Source organism: Haliotis rufescens, unplaced genomic scaffold (genome assembly GCF_023055435.1).
Source record: "Haliotis rufescens isolate VD_foot unplaced genomic scaffold, xgHalRufe1.0.p SCAF_6, whole genome shotgun sequence".
Classification (NCBI taxonomy): domain Eukaryota; kingdom Metazoa; phylum Mollusca; class Gastropoda; order Lepetellida; family Haliotidae; genus Haliotis; species Haliotis rufescens.
The window spans coordinates 32112022-32135503 of record NW_025964334.1 but is presented as its reverse complement, the minus strand read 5'-3'; the positions used below and the strand labels follow the sequence as shown (position 1 = coordinate 32135503).

The following is a 23482-nucleotide window of genomic DNA, read 5'->3' as shown; positions in this document are numbered from 1 at the left end:
AACCCGCCTCCCCAATCCTCCAGCTAAACAGTCAAACAATCAAATTTCAAAAACAAACCAAATTCTTAGGACTTATTTCCGATGAACATCTCACCTGGGATGCTCACATCCAAAACCTAACAACTAAATGCAGTAAAGACCTAAACACCCTAAGATGCCTAACTGGCTCTAACTGGGGAGCATCCAAAGATACCCTCCTCTCTCTCTACATATCACTAATTAGATCAAAACTAGACTACGGCTGCGCCATATACAACACCCTAAACAACTCTCTATCTAAAAAACTTGACTCAATACAATATCAGGCTCTCAAACTAATTACACGCACCCAACATGGCACCTCCTACACCTCACTTCAGGCCTTAACAGGAGAAATGCCACTAAGTCTACGCAGGGAACAGCTAAGCTTAAATTTCTGGGCCGCGTCCCAATCAAACCCTCTCATCCAAAACTTAATAAACCAAAACATCAGCCCCAAAAACCAAGCTCTAGCTCGTAAACAACACTTACTTACCCCAATATCCCAAAGAATAACAAACTACCTAAATGAACACCAAATTAAAAATCTTAAACAAAACTGCAAACAATCAAATATCTTCACCCCTAAACTTAAAATACCCCAAATAGACACAACACTAGCTAGCCAAATAAATAAACAAACCGACCCAAACATAGCTAAAACTACCACACTAGCATACATACACGAAAATTGGCCAAATTGGTGTCACATTTACACGGACGGATCTTCAGATCCGACCTCCAAACACACAGGTTTCGGAGTCCATACCACACAACCAACTAAAACCACACAATCCTTCCGACTCCCAAACAACCAATCAATATTCACGGCAGAACTAATGGGCATGGCCTCAGCCCTCCATAATCAAGAATCCCCCAAAACACAAAAAAAAATCCTAATACTTACCGACTCCCTAAGTGGACTGCAAGCCCTCCAAAACAAAAATACCAAAAACCGACCTTAATTAATAAATCAAATACTTAAAAGCTCCAACGACCTAACTAAGGCAGGCAAACAAATAACCTTCTTGTGGATACCCGCCCACGTAGGAATATACGGTAACGAAAACGCCGATAAAGCAGCTAAACTATCCCTCAAAATCCCAGAAATAAGCTTAAACTTACCCATCTCAAAATCAGAAATTAAAAGTGTAAACAAGCAAAAAATCACCAAAAAATGGCATAACCTATATCTAAACTCAAATAGCCAAATCAAAAAAGTGCTCAGCAAACCACTAACCAAACCCAAAATTCTCCATCCATCCAAAAAAATCGACAGAGTAATCACTAAACTCCAAACAGGACACACCAACCTAAATAACCACCTGAAAAAAATTAAAAAACACACTACAGGTAACTGCCCACACTGCAAACAACCAGAAACCCCAGAACACGCACTCATCCACTGCACACACTACCTAACACATCGAACCGCATTACAAACCACCCTCAATCTAAACAAGGCTCTAACTCTAGAAGGAATACTAAACCCACAAAATAAACAAGAAGACTTCAAGGCCTTAGGCGTATTCTTAATAAAAACGGAACTAATAAAACGCATCTAAAAACACAATAACCTACCAAATCAAAATCACATAAACAAACAAACATCCACCATACCCAGCTCCCTTAGTTCTCCTCCCCAATCCCATCGGCATCTATTCCAAATCTCAAAATTCCCAAATTCTATATAAGCAACCCCTAAAACCCCCCTCTTGGGTTGCACAGACCACCTTCGCCCCTTTCGGAAACACATTAAATGGCCTGGCCGGGCCCGTGTGCGAAATACGCATCAGTCGGAAAGCGCACGTTAATCTCCAAAGTAAGTAAGTAAGTAAGTAAGTAAGGTGAGCACACACACCGTGTGCGAAAAACGCATCAGTCGGAAAGCGCACGTTAAATCTCCAAAGTAAGTAAGTAAGTAAGTAAGTAAGTAAGGTGAGCACATCTCATTCGTTGAGTCTGTTGATACAACAGCTACCTCAGAACCCTGAACAAAACGTTCTTCAAATCCAAGATGGCTGACTTGAAAACTCCTGTTGATGATTCCTTTCACGTCAATTCTGGTATTGGTAAGTCCTTCCACATAGTGTTCTAGTATCAAGTTCTAATCGATAGATGGAATAAAATGAGTGAGATCTCCTCATTATTCAAGTCCTTTTTATTCAAAGTGCCATTGGGTAATGTCTATGCCGTATCCATGCCATTGCTTACCCTGAGTATGTTATACAATATTTTCTTTATTGCAGGAGCACCTCAGCACACATCAACCCCTCTGCCCAAGAGACGTGGTGTGCCATCCCTCACACTGCCAGTTGCTGACTCCCACCACCATGTACCAACTCTCTCAAGCCTCCACCCGATGGCATCTCCCACCTACCTCCAGGCAACCTGCTTCTCCAGCCCCTACAGTGTCTTCCCTCCCTGCTCCACCAGGTACTACACTTCCAGCTTCAGACCAGGCTCCTACATGGCTTCCAGCTGCACCCTACCACCGAGTCCACCATTCCTGCCACCAAGTCCATGCTTCCTTCCAACCCAGTCGTTTGGGGTTTCCAGTGCACCATTGAGTCCATCCTTCTTACCTTCCAGCAAAACGGGGACGATTTCTAGTCCACCAATTCTGCCCATCCATCCAGTATCGATTCCAAACACCCCTGCCTTGTCTACACCAACGCAAATACCAGATGCCACTCGCCCACATTCAAAATGTATGGACATCAGCCTCGTCACAGAGACGCGACCTCTTGACTTCAAGCTGCCGTCTTCCTCCAGACCGGACATTGGTAAAGCTGTTGATGACATTATCTCAAAAACACTTGATAGAGTTTCAACAACGAAGACTACCAACTGCCATTCCTCCGATCGTCAGTCAGCTCTTGAGAATAGACTTCAGTCATTCCAGTCAAGGTTCCCAGCAGAGGTTAAAGAACTATCCAGCTTCCTTGCCTTCCATTCGTCATCTATTCAGAAGGAGCAGTGTTTCCAAGATGGTTTCTTTCCCACGGACTACCACAACTGGCTGACCAACAGATATACTGACCAGTTCCACCTGGTCTTCACCAACATCGAGAGAAGTCTTAACAATCTAGAAAAACAAGACAAGAAGCTGTCCCGACCTGCCAGCAGAAACCTCAATCCTGAATCCATCACCTTGATGGAATCGTGGTACCATAAGCATCTAAACAACCCCTACCCAACTCATACAGAAGCTGAAGACATGGCCAACAAGGGAGGCATCACACTTTCTCAGCTCCGAAAGTGGTTTGCAAATAAGAGACACAGGACCAGGAGACCCCGATCTGCCAAAGCCGTAGATGCTTCCAAGCATTGTGAGGAGTTCCTGTCTGGCATATTCCAGTTGTGAAATATGGACAATCATATCACTTGAATGATAGTAACTGATATTACAAGTCTGTATGATAATGTCTGAGACCCTCGTAGTGCTATTGGAAATACCTCTTCTATTTATGGTCAAGAAGACCGCCACTTGTATAACATCAATCCCTATGTCTGAAACATAGTGCTATATGATCTATATTCTGTGATATTTGTGGATGTGAGTGTTGAAGTTGTTATAATTGTTTTGATGACAAATAAAATATGTCATATTAATACACACATATGGACTTGTATTGTTCCTTAGATATGTCTTTACTGAATATGGAGACTATGATTTGAACAATATTTATTTCCGAAAAGGAATGGGATTGAATAACAGGTTAAACCTATTTGAACACTCGTCCCTACAAAGGACTAAACTGTACATAAAATGATAACTTTTGATTAATGGTACCTACTGTTGCAAAGATTATGATGCAAATAAACAAGTCACATACAAATACACAAATACACACACATATATCGATATATAAACAAACTGGTTTATATGGAGACTATATCATCCGATGTCAGAAGTGCGAGATCGGAAATCTAGCATTCCATTTGGTTGTAACGATCTTACATGGAACACTTGTATTATACACATTCCCAGAAGCAGATCAAAAGGAAGGTGTCTACTCAGGATACGTATGCATTATACAGTTGGGCAGTTGTAGGATGTTATTATGCATCACACATTACCACCACATATGCTGTAAAGCCAAACATATCTATAACACATCCAACATAACTATGACATCAAGATTAATATCACAATTTTACACTACTATAACTCTAACACGTGCAACGTGAATTTTGCACATTTTACTTTACTACAACACATTCAACATTATGCACCACACATTCAGCATAATTATCACATGGATTCGAATCCGAGACTCGCCCTGATTATGTGTTACAGTTTAGCAACGCCATGTCCGAGCTCGAGGGTTTTACGTAGGCGGTAAACATCTAAAGCCTGCCTCACTTTAGACTTGTCGCCCACATTCAACAAGCTGACATGGCTTATAACTAACGATACAATTGAAATACGGCTTAAAACATACATCCCCAGAACTATGATACGTTTACTATTAACATCACTTATTTAACATTAACATCCCATATTCAACATTACTATCACATAAAGCATGTGCTCCTTTACATGCTTTTTCGCGAACACCAGGCTTTATCATTGATTTTGCAGTTATCTATTTACACATTTTGTCACTGCTCTTTTGCATTTTCCACCCAATGGAATCTGATGCGTGGTTTTGGCAGATCATTGAAAATATCCTTTAAAATCCTTTTACAAAAGTGTGTTTTGAAGCAGTGAGAGAAAAAAAATATCCTGCCTGATAAATGCGCATATGCGTTTGTATGTCAGTCATTTGCAACAGAAAGGAATCAGTTTATCTTATTATCTTATGTTTAACAAATTCCCTACACTGAGAAAAAAGTCTAGTTGATTTGACTTACTTAAGAAGTAACAGCGGCCAGAAGCTTAGTAAACAGCGAATGTTCTATCCTGCCTGGTAGACTGTACACTTATCAAATTAGTATAATTCACCACTTAAACCACACTGTAAAAATGTGTGTAGAATGTAAACACATACAAGACATGTTTAGGAACGTGTTTGAATCCTTAACGGTATGCACATTTGTGTGTTCTGTCTAAACTCGTTTGGATTCTAAACACATGATATGAACCATCGCTTCATAGCCTAAACACAACATTCCCTTAATCCAAACATGTTTAGAATTTAAACACCTTTAAACATGTTTAAAATTCATATGCATCAAGCTGACATGACGTATACCTCACGATATAACTGTAATACTCATTTAAACATACATTCACCATAACTATGATACGTTCAACATTAATATCACATATTCAACGTTAACATCACATCCTCAACACTACTATCACATAAAAGGATGTGCACATTAATCCATATTAATCCAAAGATTATTTTTTTTCTAAAAGTAGGGTCCATTACACCAATCCGACTATATCAAATGCATGCGTTAATGAATCAGTATCAAACAGTGATGACACCAGATTTGGGCGAAAAGATAAGCGTATCCTGCCCCACAGGTGACAACTGTCACAAACACATGAAAAAGCAAGTCAACCGTTAACGTGAAAAAATATACGGGAACATATGGTATAAATCAAAATAGGGAATTACATTGATCAACAATTGTGTTCACTAACGTTACGCATTGACTACAATATTGTTTATAATGTACTATGCTTGCTATACAAATATTCTACCCACAACTCCGCAGATTGTAGTTTGGGTGTAATTAAACGTTGCGTTCAGCTGCTTAAGACAGTATTACGAAACATCATTATCATTCGTAAATGTGGAAAACCCAACTTGTAGTCGAAACAATCAATCCAATAAACTAATTGGTTTGTGTCAGAGAAAGTCAAAGAAAGATACGTCAATCAGGAAATCCCGCCAAAGGAAAATGTTTGTTTAACGCTATCAAAACACTTACCAGTAACACGAGAGATGAAAGACACCATAGCCAATCAAACATAAAGGGAACACATCGTTAAAGAAGCCAGAGATAATTGAAACCAATGAAACCCCCATCAACCGCTTTCCGTCATATACACATACAAAGACCGTCTATCAAAACTCGATAATCTCGTCATCCTTGAATGTTGACAAGGCAAAGACGAATCAAGAGGCCAAACTAAATTCCAATCAGCTGATTGGCTTGATGTTATAAAGAAAGAGTAATCAATTGGTTAGTGAAACCCTAGATCAAAGAGAGTTAAATGTTCAAATAGAAGCCATGGATCAAAGAGTCCTTACAGCCAATGGGGTTGAAGGTGATGACGCCAGAGAAGTGAGTAGAGCATAAAACTCCACAGTTGGAAGGTGAGCACATCTCACTTGTTGAGTCTGTTGATACACGGCTACCTCAGTACCTTGAACAAGTGAACGTTCCTCAAATCAAAGATGGCTGACTTGAAAACTCCTGTTGATGATTCCTATCACGTCAATTCTGGTATTGGTAAGTCCTTCCACGTAGTGTTCTAGTATCAAGTTCTAATCTATAGATGGAATAAAATGAGTGAGATGTCCTCATTATTCAAGTCCTTCTTATTCAAAGTGCCATTGGGTAAAGTCTATGCCGTATCCATGCCATTGCTTACCCTGAGTATGTTATACAATATTTCCTTTATTGCAGGAGCACCTCAGCACACATCAACCCCTCTGCCCAAGAGACGTGGTGTGCCATCCCTCACACTGCCAGTTGCTGACTCCCCCCACAATGTACCAACTCTCTCAAGCCTCCACCCGATGGCATCTCCCACCTACCTCCAGGCAACCTGCTTCTCCAGCCCCTACAGTGTCTTCCCTCCCTGCTCCACCAGGTACTACACTTCCAGCTTCAGACCAGGCTCCTACATGGCTTCCAGCTGCACCCTACCACCGAGTCCACCATTCCTGCCACCAAGTCCATGCTTCCTTCCAACCCAGTCGTTTGGGGTTTCCAGTGCACCATTGAGTCCATCCTTCTTACCTTCCAGCAAAACGGGGACGATTTCTAGTCCACCAATTCTGCCCATCCATCCAGTATCGATTCCAAACACCCCTGCCCTGTCTACACCAACGCAAATACCAGATGCCACTCGCCAACATTCAAAATGTATGGAGATCAGCCTCGTCACAGAGACGCGACCACTTGACTTCAAGCTGCCGTCTTCCTCCAGACCGGACATTGGTAAAGCTGTTGATGATATCATCTCAAAAACACTTGATAGAGTTTCAACAACGAAGACTACCAACTGCCATTCCTCCGATCGTCAGTCAGCTCTTGAGAATAGACTTCAGTCACTCCAGTCAAGGTTCCCAGCAGAGGTTAAAGAACTATCCAGCTTCCTTGCCTTCTATTCGTCATCTATTCAGAAGGAGCATGAACAGTGTCTTCAAGATGGTTTCTTTCCCACGGACTACCACAACTGGCTGACCAACAGATATACTGACCAGCTCCACCTGGTATTCACCAGCATCGAGAGAAGTCTTAACAATCTAGAAAAACAAGACAAGAAGCTGTCCCGACCTGCCAGCAGAAACCTCAATCCTGAATCCATCACCTTGATGGAATCGTGGTACCATAAGCATCTAAACAACCCCTACCCAACTCATACAGAAGCTGAAGACATGGCCAACAAGGGTGGCATCACACTTTCTCAGCTCCGAAAGTGGTTTGCAAATAAGAGACACAGGACCAGGAGACCCCGATCTGCCAAAGCCGTAGTTGCTTCCAAGCATTGTGAGGAGTTCCTGTCTGGCATATTCCAGTTGTGAAATATGGACAATCATATCACTTGAATGATAGTAACTGATATTACATATGAAGTCTGTATGATAATGTCTGAGACCCTCGTAGTGCTATTGGAAATACCTCTTCTATTTATGGTCAAGAAGACCGCCACTTGTATAACATCAATCCCTATGTCTGAAACATAGTGCTATATGATCTATATTCTGTGATATTTGTGGAAGTGAGTGTTGAAGTTGTTATAATTGTTTTGATGACAAATAAAATATGTCATATTAATACACACATATAGACTTGTATTGTTCCTTAGATATGTCATTACTGAATATGGAGATTATGATTTGAACAATATTTATTTCCGAAAAGGAATGGGATTGAATAACAGGTTAAACCTATTTGAACACTCGTCCCTACAAAGGACTAAACTGTACATAAAATGATAAATTTAGATTAATGGTACCTACTTTTGCAAATATTATGATGCAAATAAACAAGTCACATACAAATACACACACATATATATCGATATATAAACAAACTGGTTTATATGGAGGCTATATCATCCGATGTCAGAAGTGCGAGATCGGAAATCTAGCATTCCATGTGGTTGAATCGATCTTACATGGAACACTTGTATTTTACACATTCCTAGAAGCAGATCAAAAGGAAGGTGTCTACTCAGGATACGTATGCATTATACAGTTGGGCAGTTGTAGGATGTTATTATGCATCACACATTACCACCACATATGCTGTAAAGCCCATCATAACTATAACACATCCAACATAACTATGACATCAAGATTAATATCACAATTTTACACTACTATAACTCTAACACGTGCAACGTGAATTTTGCACATTTTACTTTACTACAACACATTCAACATTATGCACAACACATTCAGCATAAATATCACATGGATTCGAATCCGAGACTCGCCCTGATTATGTGTTACAGTTTAGCAACGCCATGTCCGAGCTCGAGGGTTTTACGTAGGCGGTAAACATCTAAAGCCTGCCCCACATTCAACAAGCTGACATGGCTTATAACTAACGATACAATTGAAATACGGCTTAAAACATACATCCCCAGAACTATGATACGTTTACTATTAACATCACTTATTTAACATTAACATCCCATGTTCAACATTACTATCACAAAAAGCATGTGCTCCTTTACATGCTTTTTCGCGAACACCAGGCTTTATCATTGATTTTGCAGTTATCTATTTACACATTTTGTCACTGCTCTTTTGCATTTTCCACCCAATGGAATCTGATGCGTGGTTTTGGCAGATCATTGAAAATATCCTTTAAAATCAGTTATTAATTCCCCTTTTACAAAAGTGTGTTTTGAAGCAGTGAGAGAAAAAAAATATCCTGCCTGATAAATAGAGGTTATCACGCTTGTGTGTTTGGGGATGGTAAATATCCTGCATTAGGAATAAACGTTGTATTCAGCGAGCCTTGGCGAGCTAAATACATAGTGTTTATTCCTAATACAGGATATTTACCATCCCCAAACACACAAGCGTGATAACCTCTTTTTCATATAATGTCATTCTTTAATTCTGCGCTTCAAAATCGCTTTCCCTCTCACAAACATTACCGAAACATTGCGAGTTTTCCTGGAATGCGCGCATTAATTTTCATTACGTCACAGGGTAAGTGATGTGTCAGTCGGACAGTGACAGTAGCCAATATAGTTCCAACTGAAATCTGTTTCTTATACAGTGGCGAAGCAACACATACGCAAAACAACAATTGTTTTTAATTGCCTTTCGCGGCAATCCATCGGTCTGTCCGCTAGAGTAGCTGCCCTTTGTCAAAGGGAAGCTACTCTAACCCTAGTCTATGAGACGTCACGGCCATGGTCAGACGTTGTTGACAGTCGGTCTGTCCTGTCATAACGTTAAGAAGTGTAGTCAGATGTACACAGAGCGACAAAACGAAACAAGGTAACAATTCAAACATATTTCGGCCAAATCCAACTATTTCAATTTGTGGAGAAGGTTTCAAGCTGCAGAGGTCTACCAGTCATGGCTACTGATCCCGCTTGGCTAGGCCTCGTGCCCTCGCAAAATTGTTTCGAAATTTATATCTCCAAAGTTGCCAAAACTTATAAAATGCCTTAGCTACGTCACAGTTAGACACTGATTTTCAGTATATTAGACTGTTCTTTTGATAATGATAGCAATTATCCCTGTAGTTTATCCAGATTTCCGATGGTTAATTCTAACTCGATTGCCGAATGACGAGGGCGACGCCATGTTTGTTTATAAACAGTGAAAGTAGTCCCTACTTGACCTTTGATATTTGCATCTCTATCCGCATATGACCCCAACGGATATCGTTTTTATCCGTTGGCTTTATCCAGCCGAGAAACCTACCCATTATATGATAAATGCGCATATGCGTTTGTATGTCAGTCATTTGCAACAGAAAGGAATCAGTTTATCTTATTATCTTATGTTTAACAAATTCCCTACACTGAGAAAAAAGTCTAGTTGATTTGAATGACTTAAGAAGTAACAGCGGCCAGAAGCTTAGTAAACAGCGAATGTTCTATCCTGCCTGGTAGACTGCACACTTATCAAATTAGTATAATTCACCACTTAAACCACACTGTAAAAATGAGTGTAGAATGTAAACACATACAAGACATGTTTAGGAACGTGTTTGAATCCTTAACGGTATGCACATTTGTGTGTTCTGTCTAAACTCGTTTGGATTCTAAACACATGATATGAACCATCGCTTCATAGCCTAAACACAACATTCCCTTAATCCAAACATGTTTAGAATTTAAACACCTTTAAACATGTTTAAAATTCATATGCATCAAGCTGACATGACGTATACCTCACGATATAACTGTAATACTCATTTAAACATAAATTCACCATAACTATGATACGTTCAACATTAATATCACATATTCAACGTTAACATCACATCCTCAACACTACTATCACATAAAAGGATGTGCACATTAATCCATATTAATCCAAAGATTTTTTTTTCTAAAAGTAGGGTCCATTACACCAATCCGACTATATCAAATGCATGCGTTAATGAATCAGTATCAAATGGTGATGACACCAGATTTGGGCGAAAAGATAAGCGTATCCTGCCCCACAGGTGACAACTGTCACAAACACATGAAAAAGCAAGTCAACCGTTAACGTGAAAAAATATACGGGAACATATGGTATAAATCAAAATAGGGAATTACATTGATCAACAATTGTGTTCACTAACGTTACGCATTGACTACAATATTATTTATAATGTACTATGCTTGCTATGCAAATATTCTACCCACAACTCCGCAGATTGTAGTTTGGGTGTAATTAAACGTTACGTTCAGCTGCTTAAGACAGTATTACGAAACATCATTATCATTCGTAAATGTGGAAAACCCAACTTGTAGTCGAAACAATCAATCCAATAAACTAATTGGTTTGTGTCAGAGAAAATCAAAGAAAGATACGTCAATCAGGAAATCCCGCCAAAGGAAAATGTTTGTTTAACGCTATCAAAACACTAACCAGTAACACGAGAGATGAAAGACACCATAGCCAATCAAACATAAAGGGAACACAGCGTTAAAGAAGCCAGAGATCATTGAAACCAATGAAACCCCCATCAACCGCTTTCCGTCATATACACATACAAAGACCGTCTATCAAAACTCGATAATCTCGTCATCCTTGAATGTTGACAATTCAAAGACGAATCAAGAGGCCAAACTAAATTCCAATCAGCTGATTGGCTTGATGTTATAAAGAAAGAGTAATCAATTGGTTAGTGAAACCCTAGATCAAAGAAAGTTAAATGCTCAAATAGAAGTCATGGATAAAAGAGTCCTTACAGCCAATGGGGTTGAAGGTGATGAAGCCAGAGAAGTGAGTAGAGCATAAAACTCCACAGTTGGAAGGTGAGCACATCTCACTTGTTGAGTATGTTGATACACAGCTACCTCAGTACCTTGAACAAGTGAACGTTCCTCAAATCAAAGATGGCTGACTTGAAAACTCCTGTTGATGATTCCTATCACGTCTATTCTGGTATTGGTAAGTTCTTCCACGTAGTGTTCTAGTATCAAGTTCTAATCTATAGATGGAATAAAATGAGTGAGATGTCCTCATTATTCAAGTCCTTCTTATTCAAAGTGCCATTGGGTAAAGTCTATGCCGTATCCATGCCATTGCTTACCCTGAGTATGTTATACAATATTTCCTTTATTGCAGGAGCACCTCAGCACACATCAACCCCTCTGCCCAAGAGACGTGGTGTGCCATCCCTCACACTGCCAGTTGCTGACTCCCACCACAATGTACCAACTCTCTCAAGCCTCCACCCGATGGCATCTCCCGCCTACATCCAGGCAACCTGCTTCTCCAGCCCCTACAGTTTCATCCCTCCCTGCTCCACCAGGTACTACACTCCCAGCTTCAGACCAGGCTCCTACATGGCTTCCAGCTGCACCCTACCACCAAGTCCACCATTCCTGCCACCAAGTCCATGCTTCCTTCCAACCCAGTCGTTTGGGGTTTCCAGTGCACCATTCGACCTGTCGACACCAACGCAAATACCAGTCGCCCACTCGCCCACATTCAAAATGTATGGACATCAGCCTCGTCACAGAGACGCGGCCACTCGACTTCAAGCTGCCGTCTTCCTCCAGACCGGACATTGGTAAAGCTGTTGATGATATCATCTCAAAAACACTCGAAACAGTTCCAACAACGAAGACTATCAACTGCCTTTCCTCCGATCGTCAGTCAATTCTTGAGAACTTTCCAGCTTCCTTGCCTTCCATTCGTCATCTATTCAGAAGGAGCATGAACAGTGTCTTCAAGATGGTTTCTTTCCCACGGACTACCACAACTGGCTGACCAACAGATATACTGACCAGCTCCACCTGGTCCTCACCAGCATCGAGAGAAGTCTTAACAATCTAGATAATCAAGACAAGAAGCTGTCCCGTCCTGCAAGCAGAAACCTCAATCCTGAATCCATCATCTTGATGGAGACGTGGTACCATGAGCATCTAAACAACCCCTATCCCACTCATACAGAAGCTGAAGACATGGTCAACAAGGGAGGCATCACACTTTCTCAGCTCCGAAAGTGGTTTGCAAATAAGAGACACAGGACCAGGAGACCCCGATCTGCCAAAGCCGTAGTTGCTTCCAAGCATTGTGAGGAGTTCCTTTCTGGCATATTCCAGTTGTGAAATATGGACGATAATATCACTTGAAAGTGATAGTTTCAAGAGTGAACGTGTCTGTTACATATGAAGTCTGTATAATAAGGTCTACACCCCTAGTAGTGCTACTTGACATAATTCCTCTATTTATGTTAAGGGGCACCGTCACATGTTTAACATCAATCCCCATGTCAGTGATATATTATCTATATCCTGTGATATTTTAAATGTGAGTGCTGAAGTTGTTGTTATTGTTTTCATGAGAAATAAAATATGTCATATTAATGTACAGATACAAACTTGTATCGTTCCTTGACATTTCCACAAGGAATCCCATGAGTTACTCAATAAGGAGAATGTATCTTTTCTAAAAGTAGGGTCCATTATACGATTCCGACTATATCATAAGCGTGCGTTTATGAATCAGTATCAAATAGTGACAATATCAGGTGTTTGCTTATCTTGTCCCACCGGTGTCACCTGTCACAAACACATGCAAAGGCAAGTCATCCTTTCAGATGAAATAAAAGTACAACTAACGATACAATTGAAATACAGCTAAAACCATACATCCTACAACTGTGATACGTTCATGATTCACATCACCTATTCAACATTAACGTGACATTCAACATTACAATTACATGTAAGGAAGCGCTAAATTCATATATTTTTCACTGCTCCTTTGTCCCCCCCCCCCCCCTCTCCAAATGGAATATAATGCATGGTTGTGGCAGATCACTTGAAACCTTCATAAAAATAATTGATCAACTTCCCATTTACAAAAAGCGTGGTTAAACCTGTTACAAACACATGAAAAGGCAAGTCAATTGTTCATGTGAAAAGAAAACGGGAATATATGGTAAAATGAAAATAGGGAATTGCATTGGGTAGCAATTGTGTTTACTTATTCTACGTATTGACTAAAATATTGTTTACTATGTATCAATATCAATATACTTTAAAAAGGCGTGTCAGAAATCATCGTGGGTTCGAACCTCAGTTTTCACCCTGGTTATGTTTCTAGGTTTTCGAGCACGATACCCATGCTCGTGGTTTACATAAAAATTAAACACGTCAACGACCTGCATCACTTTGCTCCTAAATGTCTGTTCAAAGCGTCGTTACACTCACTCACTCCTACCGAATTCTTTGAAGATCATTTCCCTCGGTAATCACTGTTTCCAGGACAGTGTCAAACAGACAATGGTTCTTCCCGGACTCCCGGGAATGCACACATCGGGATGGTGGGTCATCATTTCATTTAACGTGTCAGCCGCGTATCAGCAGCCCGTCCTTTCCCATACATCGACATAGTGTAAGACTTGTTGAGCCATCTTCCCTTCAGCAGATGGGTACCCGGTAGGAAGAGGTGATGATGAAATTATTAAGAAGCAATGTAAATATCAGGCATCGGGCTCTCTACAAGAGTGAGGAAGTGAGGTTCTGGAATTGAAAATAAAATCTTCCAGAAAATACTGGAGCGAAAACGAAATATTCGTTTGCTAAACATGGTGGATTTCCTTATGTGTTGGGGCGGTCGGGTAGCCCAGTGGTTATATATCACATGTCAGGTGACTACACTTCGTCTGTTTTATAGTTTTAAACATAGTTTGGAAAAAAATGTCACCAAAGGATCTAGTTATATATCTCCACGAGTCGACTAAAGCTTAAAGATCCGAGGCTTGCTGAGGAGTTTTAAAGTTTTCATAAGGAATGTGGATATATTTGATAATAAAAGAGAATAATATTCTTTTTATCGTCCGACAGCTTACTGTAAACAGTAACAAGTAGTGTTTTAAGTGTAAAAAGCACTGCTAACAATGTTCAATAGCAGAGATTAGTGATGGTAACCAGTGACGTCACAGCGGTCTACAAAACATCATGATGCACTTTTAGTGAAGCAATATCTACGATGGAGGCCAGTTTTGGATGATAAATGTATTTACACAAATGTATGTGTACCAAAGTTTCACCCTAACCAGGTATGCAATGTCTGTGCCGTTGTAACAAATTCGCAGTCACAACATATTATCACAATGATAAATCTCCGTGGCAAAGAAAAATAACGAGCACCTGTGCACAGTCACGTTACAATTTTAAATCAATACAGCCTTGTAGCTGGGAACTATTTACTCGTTATTGCACTTATCTTTAGCAAGTCTTAGAGTTAAGATTTGTATTGATAATAATTTAAGCATTAAAATAGGTACATATTTTAGTTGAGGTGAAGATGATAATTTAAGTCATCTCGACATGTTGCGCAGATGCATGTATCATGTGTTGTAGTGTATCAGGATGTACTGAGATCAAGGAGAGGTCATCGGCATCTGTGTATCCGTGTTTAGTCATGTAGACACCATCGGCCCTGCTCGTGTCGACGACATTCGCAGTACTGCGTTGTACTGATATACTGCGTTGTCAAGTACGCCCTGTGTTCCGGGAATGCAGGTTCGCGAAAGTTTGAAGGGAGGGGAGAGTAGGCAGGTTCAACGAAACACGTGTAATAGTCGCCTTTCCCTTGCACGTTTGATGTTAGGAAAGAAGGGGGATTTCATTCCATTTGAATACCTTGGACTGATACCAGTACGGAAGCCAAACTACCATACCATAATATCAGCGAGTGAGTGAAAAAGGAGTCAAGCCGATTGTAGCAATATTCCAGCAATATCCTAGTTGGGACGCCAGAAATCCGTTGAACACATTGTACCCCTGCGGAACACTTTGCCACTTGACTATCCAAACCAGGATAGTTAATTATTTTTGTTTGTTTTCTAACCTTCCGGCCGCTGTGACAAATTATGTTAGAAGAATTCGCAAGACTTTTTTCTCAGTAAAGTCTTTGCTAAAATATGGTAGTTACGATGGTCTTAGCGTTAAATGTAGGATCGCTTTGTGCACGTGGACCCAGGTCATGATCATGTCCGAAAATATTACACGCCGGGGGCCTTGTGTAGGAAATATAGTCCACATTGTAACGACTTCGTTTTCAAACAGCAAATTACTAATTGGCGAAACGGTTGAAACAACACGGTGTTCAGAGCTTCATGACATGATGCTTCATAGATGAATTAGTATTGACCTGAATCTATATTATTACGCGTATATAATTGCCTTAGGGGTGAAACAGCACGCATTTCACTCTGGTCAGCTGCCAGGACCCATTTGAACAAAGCGGTCTCAGCACAGAGTATTGTAACTCCCATACTTTAACATAGACCTCATGTATGATTGCATGGCTGTTTGAGTGACCATATTAGTGTATGGATTGTATATAAGAACAGTCTTCAGTCTTAAGGAAAGTTGATTGGCAAGAAAATACATTTGTAAATTTATTCAGTAAAACAAGTTGTGATGATTCTAAATACTGTCACCAACAATAGTCCTGGGTCCAAAGCGATCTTAGCTCTACGATTACCGTAAGGCTATGTTAAAGTATAGGAGTTATGATCAACTTACCCCTAAGATCTTTTTGTGCAAGTGGGCCCTGGAAATATGAATCATACATCGCACATCAATCAAAGATATGTATGCACCATAACCATCTTCATAACACAAACTATTATGATACAATGCTCTGAATGTCCTGTCACATCCACATTTCTTGTTTCAGTAATACCCCTGCAAATCTCGACTACATTGGTGCAAAGATACCAAGAAGTCTCTAGCCAACAAACCCCGCCCCATCACGAAACTAGTTCATGCATTACCTCATCTCCTCGCAAGCTACAATGTGTCAAGCCTCCTCCAAAGCGATATGTGTGCTTTTTGTAGTTTGTGATGTCAGTCTTTAACAGTGTTATCACCTACCTGTATAGACCTTATTGAGCTATCGTGGATGATTTTTTTTTGTTTAACATGTTTAAAGTCGTACCATTTGTCTTTCTTGTGTCGATGAAAATAAAATGATTAAATCCTGTCAAATTGCTTTGTCCGGTTTGCATCACATACAATTAAAACGAAGGAGGGGACACGGGGTATAGGTGTAAGGCGTCGCAATTCACACTGCGGGCGGTTGTATTTCTTAGCCATGCCAGGATCCGAGGGTTTCAATAAGGTGATATAGGTCTACGAGGGTTTCAATAAGGTGATATAGGTCTACGAGGATTTCAATAAGGTGATATAGGTCTACGAGGATTTCAATAAGGTGATATAGGTCTACGAGGGTTTCAATAAGGTGATATAGGTCTACGAGGATTTCAATAAGGTGATATAGGTCTACGAGGGTTTCAATAAGGTGATATAGGTCTACAAGTATTTCAATAAGGTGATATGGGTCTACGAGGGTTTCAATAAGGTGCAATGAGCCTACGAGGATTTCAATAAGGTGATATAGGTCTACGAGGGTTTCAATAAGTTGATATGGGTCTACGAGGGTTTCAATAAGGTGATATGAGTCTACGAGGGTTTCAATAAGGTGATATAGGTCTACGTGGGTTTCAATAAGGTGCAATGAGCCTACGAGGGTTTCAATAAGGCGATGTGGGTCTACGAGGCTTTCAAAAGGATACATAGTTCTACGACGTGCGTCACTTTGGTATTCCTCAAACACAATCTGTGATAAATGTGATACATTTAAAGCAGCGTCAATTTATGACATTGATGTCTGTAAAATTATAACTGAATTGTTTAATTGACCACTGTGAAGACTGACGTCAACACTTGTGTCATTACAAATAAATAGATTACATGTCTCTTATGGTATATATCCGCTGGTTTGTGTTTTCTTCAATACAAACGGTAATGTTGTGTCTTTCACAATGTGGACCGCCTCCGTGGTCTAATGGTAGAGCGTCCGCCCGGAGAGCGGAAGGTCCGGGGTTCGATCCTCGACCGCGTCATACCAAAAGACGTTAAAAGATGGTACTTGTTGTTACCCTGTCTGGCGCTCGGCATTAAGGGGCTAAAACAAGGACTGGTCGGCTCGGAGTCAGTAGCACTATAAATCGGCATCAGTCCGGATTAGTACAAGCAGCCACACACACACATACACGTGCATGCACGTCGCTATATAAGTGCAATAATCTTGGACGCGACGTTAAACCTCACCTCTCCCCACCTCTCTTTCACAATGTAGGGCGGATTGGACTCACAGACTCGACTGTAATCTCTAACAGGGTATCATGGTCACGAGGTTTTCATTATCTCTTCCCTTGCAAATTGTACATGGGTTGGACTATTATTGAAAGCGATTTTTCATGGCATGAGAAGTGAAATTTTTGATAAACTACTAGCTCATGACATTTGATACCATAGCTGGCCTTGACACGTTCTTGAGGCATATCAATTGTGTATGTGTGGTGTCATCAAATTAAGATGATTTATTACAGCTGCATTGTCACAGGGGTGGTCGGGTAGCCTCGTGGTTAAAGCGTTCGCTCGTCACGCCGAAAACCCGGGTTCGATTTTCGACATGGTTACAATGTGTGAAGCCCGTTTCTGGTGTCCCCAGTCGTGATTTGCAGGACTATCGCTAAAAGCGGCGGAAAACCAAACTCACTCAATCACTGCATTGTCACATTGTACATTTCAAGTATGGAGATATTATATATTTGCATAATCTGTTTTCCAACTTCTTTTTTGTGTTCACTTCAAAATGATGTCCGATGATATTCCCTATTTTGACTTGTAACATATGTTCCAGTGTTGTCTCAAGTGAACAATGGACTTGCCTTTACGCGTGTTTGTGACGGGTGCCACCGGTGGGGCAGGATACACTAATCTTTTCGCGAACACCTTGTATCATCACTATTTGATAATGATTCATAAACACACGATAGAGTCGAAATTGTACAATTGACTCTGCTCTTGGCAGAGATTTCTTATGAATATGAAAAGGGTTTCGTCGCATTTATTTATGTCAGAAACGCTTTCGAACGTTTGCATAGGGCTAATATTTGGATAGCTTTCTAAACAAGCAATACTCTAATCAACGCAGCGATCCCTCTTGATTACCATAGAATGTCCCTGACAATATTCCAAATCTCAGGGGGCACGGGTGGCCCAGTCGTCTAAGGCGCAGCGATTCGCTGTGGGAGTTCCGTCCCCTTTGGTGTGCCAGTAACCTATGACTGTTGGCTCGAATCCCGGTCCGCCCCGATTATACGTATTTCTAGGTTTGTCAGCACCATACCCGTGCTCGTGGGTTTCACCGAAGTGGTAAACGTCTGAGGCCTGCATCAATTCGGGCTTTCCTCCCACATTGAGCTGACACGCCGCGATATAACTGGAATATTGTTAAAAGTGGCGTTAAACCCAACTCACTCACTCCAAATCTCATCCACACACAAGTATCTCATAATAAAGACGATTTTGCATGTACAACACACAATGTCGTCCCACCCGATGCAACCTAACCAATGAACATCTGCAGGCAAAATAAATACATTGTACTTCACATTGTTAAAAAAGAGATTGCCTGTCACAAAACTTGTCGGAAGGTGTTTTTCTTCAAACAGATTCAGGCTTAAAATGCACACCATCATTCAGATAAACCTGGAGGTCCATGTATCGCCATAACAAATCCATACAAAGAGACACATGTTGCTGGTTCAAAAACATTTACTACTCAAATACCTGTCTCAAAGAGTATTCATAATCCTTAATAAAATCAATGAAGGACGTTCTATATACTCACAGAAAGTATTTATATCATATGGATTTTCAAAAACGTAAAGGCTTTGCTCGAATTTTTGCAGTCTCAGAAAAGAACCAAGTTCTGAACATTTGAATTTTCAACTTTGTACACAACTATCCCACACGAAATAAAACTAAGGAAAAACTTCATTCCTTGATCCATGGGTCGTTTGTCACTAAATATGGTGACCATGCATCTTCAGACGTTCAGGATGGTTTGGCAATATTGAAGGTAAGTGTAATCTGAAGTTTATTAAGATAACAATATGTCAAATGCTGAACTTCCTCATTGATATGATCCATGTGAAATTTGGAGATATGATATTTAGCCAAATATAGGTATCCACATGGTCACCGATTTCCCTTCCCTGTTACTTTATGTATACGAATCGGAATTTCTGCTCGGATTGGAATCTGGCCAGGAAGTGTAACTTACGCTTCAGGTATATCGGTGATCTGATATCGTTCAATAACGATCAAAGAACCAATTCCCTTCCACTGATTTACCCACCTGAACCAGAAATAGGAGAGACCAGTGAAACAGTACACATCTGTTTCAAATTTAGACCTATGCATAAAGATTCAGAGTGACAAAAATCTCCCGTGGAAAATACCAAACATTCCAAAATAAACAACGACTGGTTAATGCATGTAAAAGTTACATAAAAACTGCATTTATAAATTTTCAACTATGCATTTAAATAAACTTATATTATTACAAATTAAAACAAATTATATGATGGTGAAAGAAATGACCATTCATTTTGGAAATTTCTTAAGCAAAGGCGGTTTGGCGATGAAAATCTACCAAATAGTGAATCTCTATTCAGCTTTTTAAAATCTTTAAATGAAGTTTCGTCAGTTGATAACTTTAATATAGAAAAACTACGTGAAGTAAACATTGAAGAAAGCACAATACTTTATGCGGCTAAAACATGAGGTGAAATCATAAACTGTGGTCTTGATAATATAATAAATGAATATATTTCAACTACCATTGATGTCTCTATAGATATTTATAACAAGTCTGTGCCTCATTTCATAGCGATTGTATACATTGGAGGCTTAAGACTAATACTAACAAAACTAAAATATTAATATTTAGTGGATCACAAACATATTATAAACATAATTTCAAAATTGGTCATGATGTTTTGGAAAATGTTGATTCCTCTAACTACCTTGGTGTTACCTTTTTGGAAAATGTAGACATAAATAAAATACATATATCTAACGAACCTTTGACGAACTTGGACTTAGGTACATCTAATTTTCATAAAGTTTTAAAAATCATACTTATCTAAAACATTTAGACCATGAAACATTAAATGACATTCATCTGCAGTGTTGGACAAGTGCAAGAGATAAGTTTTCTTTAGAAAACGAAAGGAAACCATTTTTACACAGATTCTACTACATCGAACCCTATATGCATAAATGAATTTCCTTTTCAATAATCGACGATTAGGAACATTGAGAAAATTGTCAAAATTCTGTAAAATCATCATGTCATTGTTTAAACCTATCAAGTAAATCTTCCTCTTATTGAATTGCTCATATAATGTTACTCTGATGAATCTGTGTAAATATGCAAGCAAGCTGGCAAATATATTGTTGATCTATTCTATTTGTATATGTATATATATTATGTTGTTGAAATAATTGTGTACCACTGATGCCGCTGATAGCGGCCTGAGTGTAAATAAAAGTTCAGTTCAGTCAACATTGTTTAATATGAAGATAATCCGCTTTTACCTACGCTTCATTAAAACAATGCAATTAATCAACTATCATCTGTTACTCGAGGACTCGACTGTCCAAACATCCAAATCATCCTTAAATGTTATCAAAGCAAGTACCAATCTAGAGGCAAATCCTAATTCCAATCAGCTTATTGGCTTCATGGTGTAGAGGAGATTAGTCAGTTGGCACTGTTTATACAATGCTATAAAAACACGGGCTTGTGAAACCATAGATCAAAGAATAAATAACTATCTAATAGAAGCCAGGGATCAAAGAGTACTTCTAGCCAATAGATCGAAGGTGATGAACCCATAGTGGTGGGTAGGGTATAAAACTCTACGGATGGAATGTGAGCACATCTCATTTGTTGAGTCTCCTGCTACCCGAGAACCATAAACAAGTGAACTGTTCTCAAGATGTCTGACTTCAAACCTCATGATAATGATTCCATGCTCATAAATTATGATATTGGTAAGTTGAAGTCCTTCCTGAAGCTGTATGTTAAATAATATCATCCTCTGCCCAAAACACTGTACCCTATTCTATTGTTGGTAGTTCAGTGTGATCTCTCCATTGAAATCCTTCTTTGTTCTATGCCATATCCATATTATTGTATATCCTGAGTATATAATACAATCTTTTCTTTATTGCAGGAGCACCTCAGCACACATCAACCCCTCTGCCCAAGAGACGAGGTGTGTCATCCCTCACACTGCCAGTTGCTGACACCCACCACCATGTGCCAACTCTCTCCAGCCTCCACCCGATGGCATCTCCCACATACCTCCAGGCAACCTGCTTCTCCAGCCCCTACAGTTTCTTCCCTCCCTGCTCCACCAGGTACTACACTCCCAGCTTCAGACCAGGCTCCTACATGGCTTCTAGGTGCACCCTACCATCGAGCTCACCATTCCTGCCACTGAGTCCACCATTTCTGCCACCAAGCATTTTTAGCCCAACCTTTCCCCCAACACAGTCGTTGGAGGTTTCTAGTGTACCACTGAGTCCATGCTTTCTACCTTCCACCCAAACAAGGACATTTCCCAGTCGATCAAGTTCAATTTTGTCCATTCAGAAAGTATCGGATCCTAGCCACCCTGTCGTGTCGACACCTACCGAAGCACCAGTCACACCTCCGTGTCATCTTTTCAAATCCCTAGACGCCAGTCCAGTCACGGAGACTCGGCCATTTGACTTTCAGACGCCACCTTGCAGGAGACCAAACATAGGTAAAGCTGTTGATGATATCATCTCCATGACCCTTGGAAAAGATCCAGCAACGACGACTACCGACAGCATCTCCGACCGCCAATTAGCTCTTGAGAATAGACTTCAGTCACTCCAGTCAAGGTTCCCAGCAGAGATCAAGGAGCTATCCAGCTTCCTTGCCTTCCATTCGTCATCTATTCAGAAGGAACATCTGCAGTGTCTTCAAGATGGTTTCTTCCCCACGGACTACCACAACTGGCTGACCAACAGATATACTGACCAGCTCCACCTGGTCTTCACCAGCATCGAGAGAAGTCTGAACACCCTAGAGAACCAAGACAAGAGGTCCCGTCCTGCCAGCAGAAACCTCAATCCTGAATCCATCATCTTGATGGAGACGTGGTACCATGAGCACCTCAACAACCCCTACCCCACTCATACAGAAGCAGAGGACATGGCCAACAAGGGAGGCATCACACTTTCTCAGCTCCGAAAGTGGTTTGCAAATAAGAGACACAGGACCAGGAGACCCCGATCTGTCAAAGCCAGAGCTGCTTCCAAGCATTGTGAGGAGTTCCTGTCTGGCATATTCCAGTTGTGAAATTTGGACAAACAATGTAAGGACACATGAAGTTTGTGTGATAATGACTACGAGCCCGGTAGTGCTAATCGAAATCCCACTTCTAATTTATGTCCAGCATAACATCATCCCCATGCCTTAAACATAGTGCTACGTTATTTAATAACCTGTGATATCAATCGTTTTGTGGATGTGAGTGTTGGAATTGTTATTGTTGTTTTGATGACAAATAAAATGTGTCGTATCATTGGTGAATGTGTATTGTTTCCCAAAGTATATCATTTCATAATTGTCTGTGCACAGGAATTGCTGAACAAGCGGTATATATATCTCATACATTCAACATATTTTATCACACATTTTACATTACCTTCATACATTGA

At 40.2% G+C, this 23482-nt stretch overlaps 4 protein-coding genes across 4 annotated transcripts; all 4 read left to right on the top strand.

Moving 5' to 3' along the window:
• The first annotated feature begins 2035 nt into the window (after positions 1 to 2035).
• On the top strand, positions 2036 to 3385 carry LOC124119316. Its single transcript, XM_046481802.2, has 2 exons — positions 2036 to 2090; positions 2268 to 3385. The coding sequence occupies exons 1-2, from the start codon at positions 2036 to 2038 to the stop codon at positions 3383 to 3385; spliced, it is 1173 nt and encodes a 390-aa protein (XP_046337758.2).
• Positions 3386 to 6380: 2995 nt separating this feature from the next.
• LOC124119317 lies at positions 6381 to 7736 on the top strand. Its single transcript, XM_048386499.1, has 2 exons — positions 6381 to 6435; positions 6613 to 7736. Exons 1-2 carry the CDS (start codon positions 6381 to 6383, stop codon positions 7734 to 7736), a joined length of 1179 nt encoding a protein of 392 aa, XP_048242456.1.
• A 4001-nt stretch (positions 7737 to 11737) lies between these two features.
• Positions 11738 to 12958, top strand: LOC124119318. The gene is made up of 3 exons (XM_048386498.1): positions 11738 to 11792; positions 11970 to 12417; positions 12526 to 12958. Exons 1-3 carry the CDS (start codon positions 11738 to 11740, stop codon positions 12956 to 12958), a joined length of 936 nt encoding a protein of 311 aa, XP_048242455.1.
• Positions 12959 to 21726: 8768 nt separating this feature from the next.
• LOC124119319 (mucin-2-like) lies at positions 21727 to 23120 on the top strand. The gene is made up of 2 exons (XM_046481805.2): positions 21727 to 21781; positions 21964 to 23120. The coding sequence occupies exons 1-2, from the start codon at positions 21727 to 21729 to the stop codon at positions 23118 to 23120; spliced, it is 1212 nt and encodes a 403-aa protein (XP_046337761.1).
• The last annotated feature ends 362 nt before the right edge of the window (positions 23121 to 23482 follow it).

Excerpts from the sequence above, each read along its gene's own strand:
- LOC124119317 (XM_048386499.1), top strand. The coding sequence starts at position 6,381 with ATGGCTGACTTGAAAACTCCTGTTGATGATTCCTATCACGTCAATTCT. Across the intron at positions 6,436-6,612 it reads TCACGTCAATTCTGGTATTG|GAGCACCTCAGCACACATCA; the intron begins GTAAGTCCTTCC and ends CCTTTATTGCAG.
- LOC124119318 (XM_048386498.1), top strand. The coding sequence starts at position 11,738 with ATGGCTGACTTGAAAACTCCTGTTGATGATTCCTATCACGTCTATTCT. Across the intron at positions 11,793-11,969 it reads TCACGTCTATTCTGGTATTG|GAGCACCTCAGCACACATCA; the intron begins GTAAGTTCTTCC and ends CCTTTATTGCAG. Across the intron at positions 12,418-12,525 it reads TTCCTCCAGACCGGACATTG|CTTCCTTGCCTTCCATTCGT; the intron begins GTAAAGCTGTTG and ends AGAACTTTCCAG.
- LOC124119316 (XM_046481802.2), top strand. The coding sequence starts at position 2,036 with ATGGCTGACTTGAAAACTCCTGTTGATGATTCCTTTCACGTCAATTCT. Across the intron at positions 2,091-2,267 it reads TCACGTCAATTCTGGTATTG|GAGCACCTCAGCACACATCA; the intron begins GTAAGTCCTTCC and ends TCTTTATTGCAG.
- LOC124119319 (XM_046481805.2), top strand. The coding sequence starts at position 21,727 with ATGTCTGACTTCAAACCTCATGATAATGATTCCATGCTCATAAATTAT. Across the intron at positions 21,782-21,963 it reads GCTCATAAATTATGATATTG|GAGCACCTCAGCACACATCA; the intron begins GTAAGTTGAAGT and ends TCTTTATTGCAG.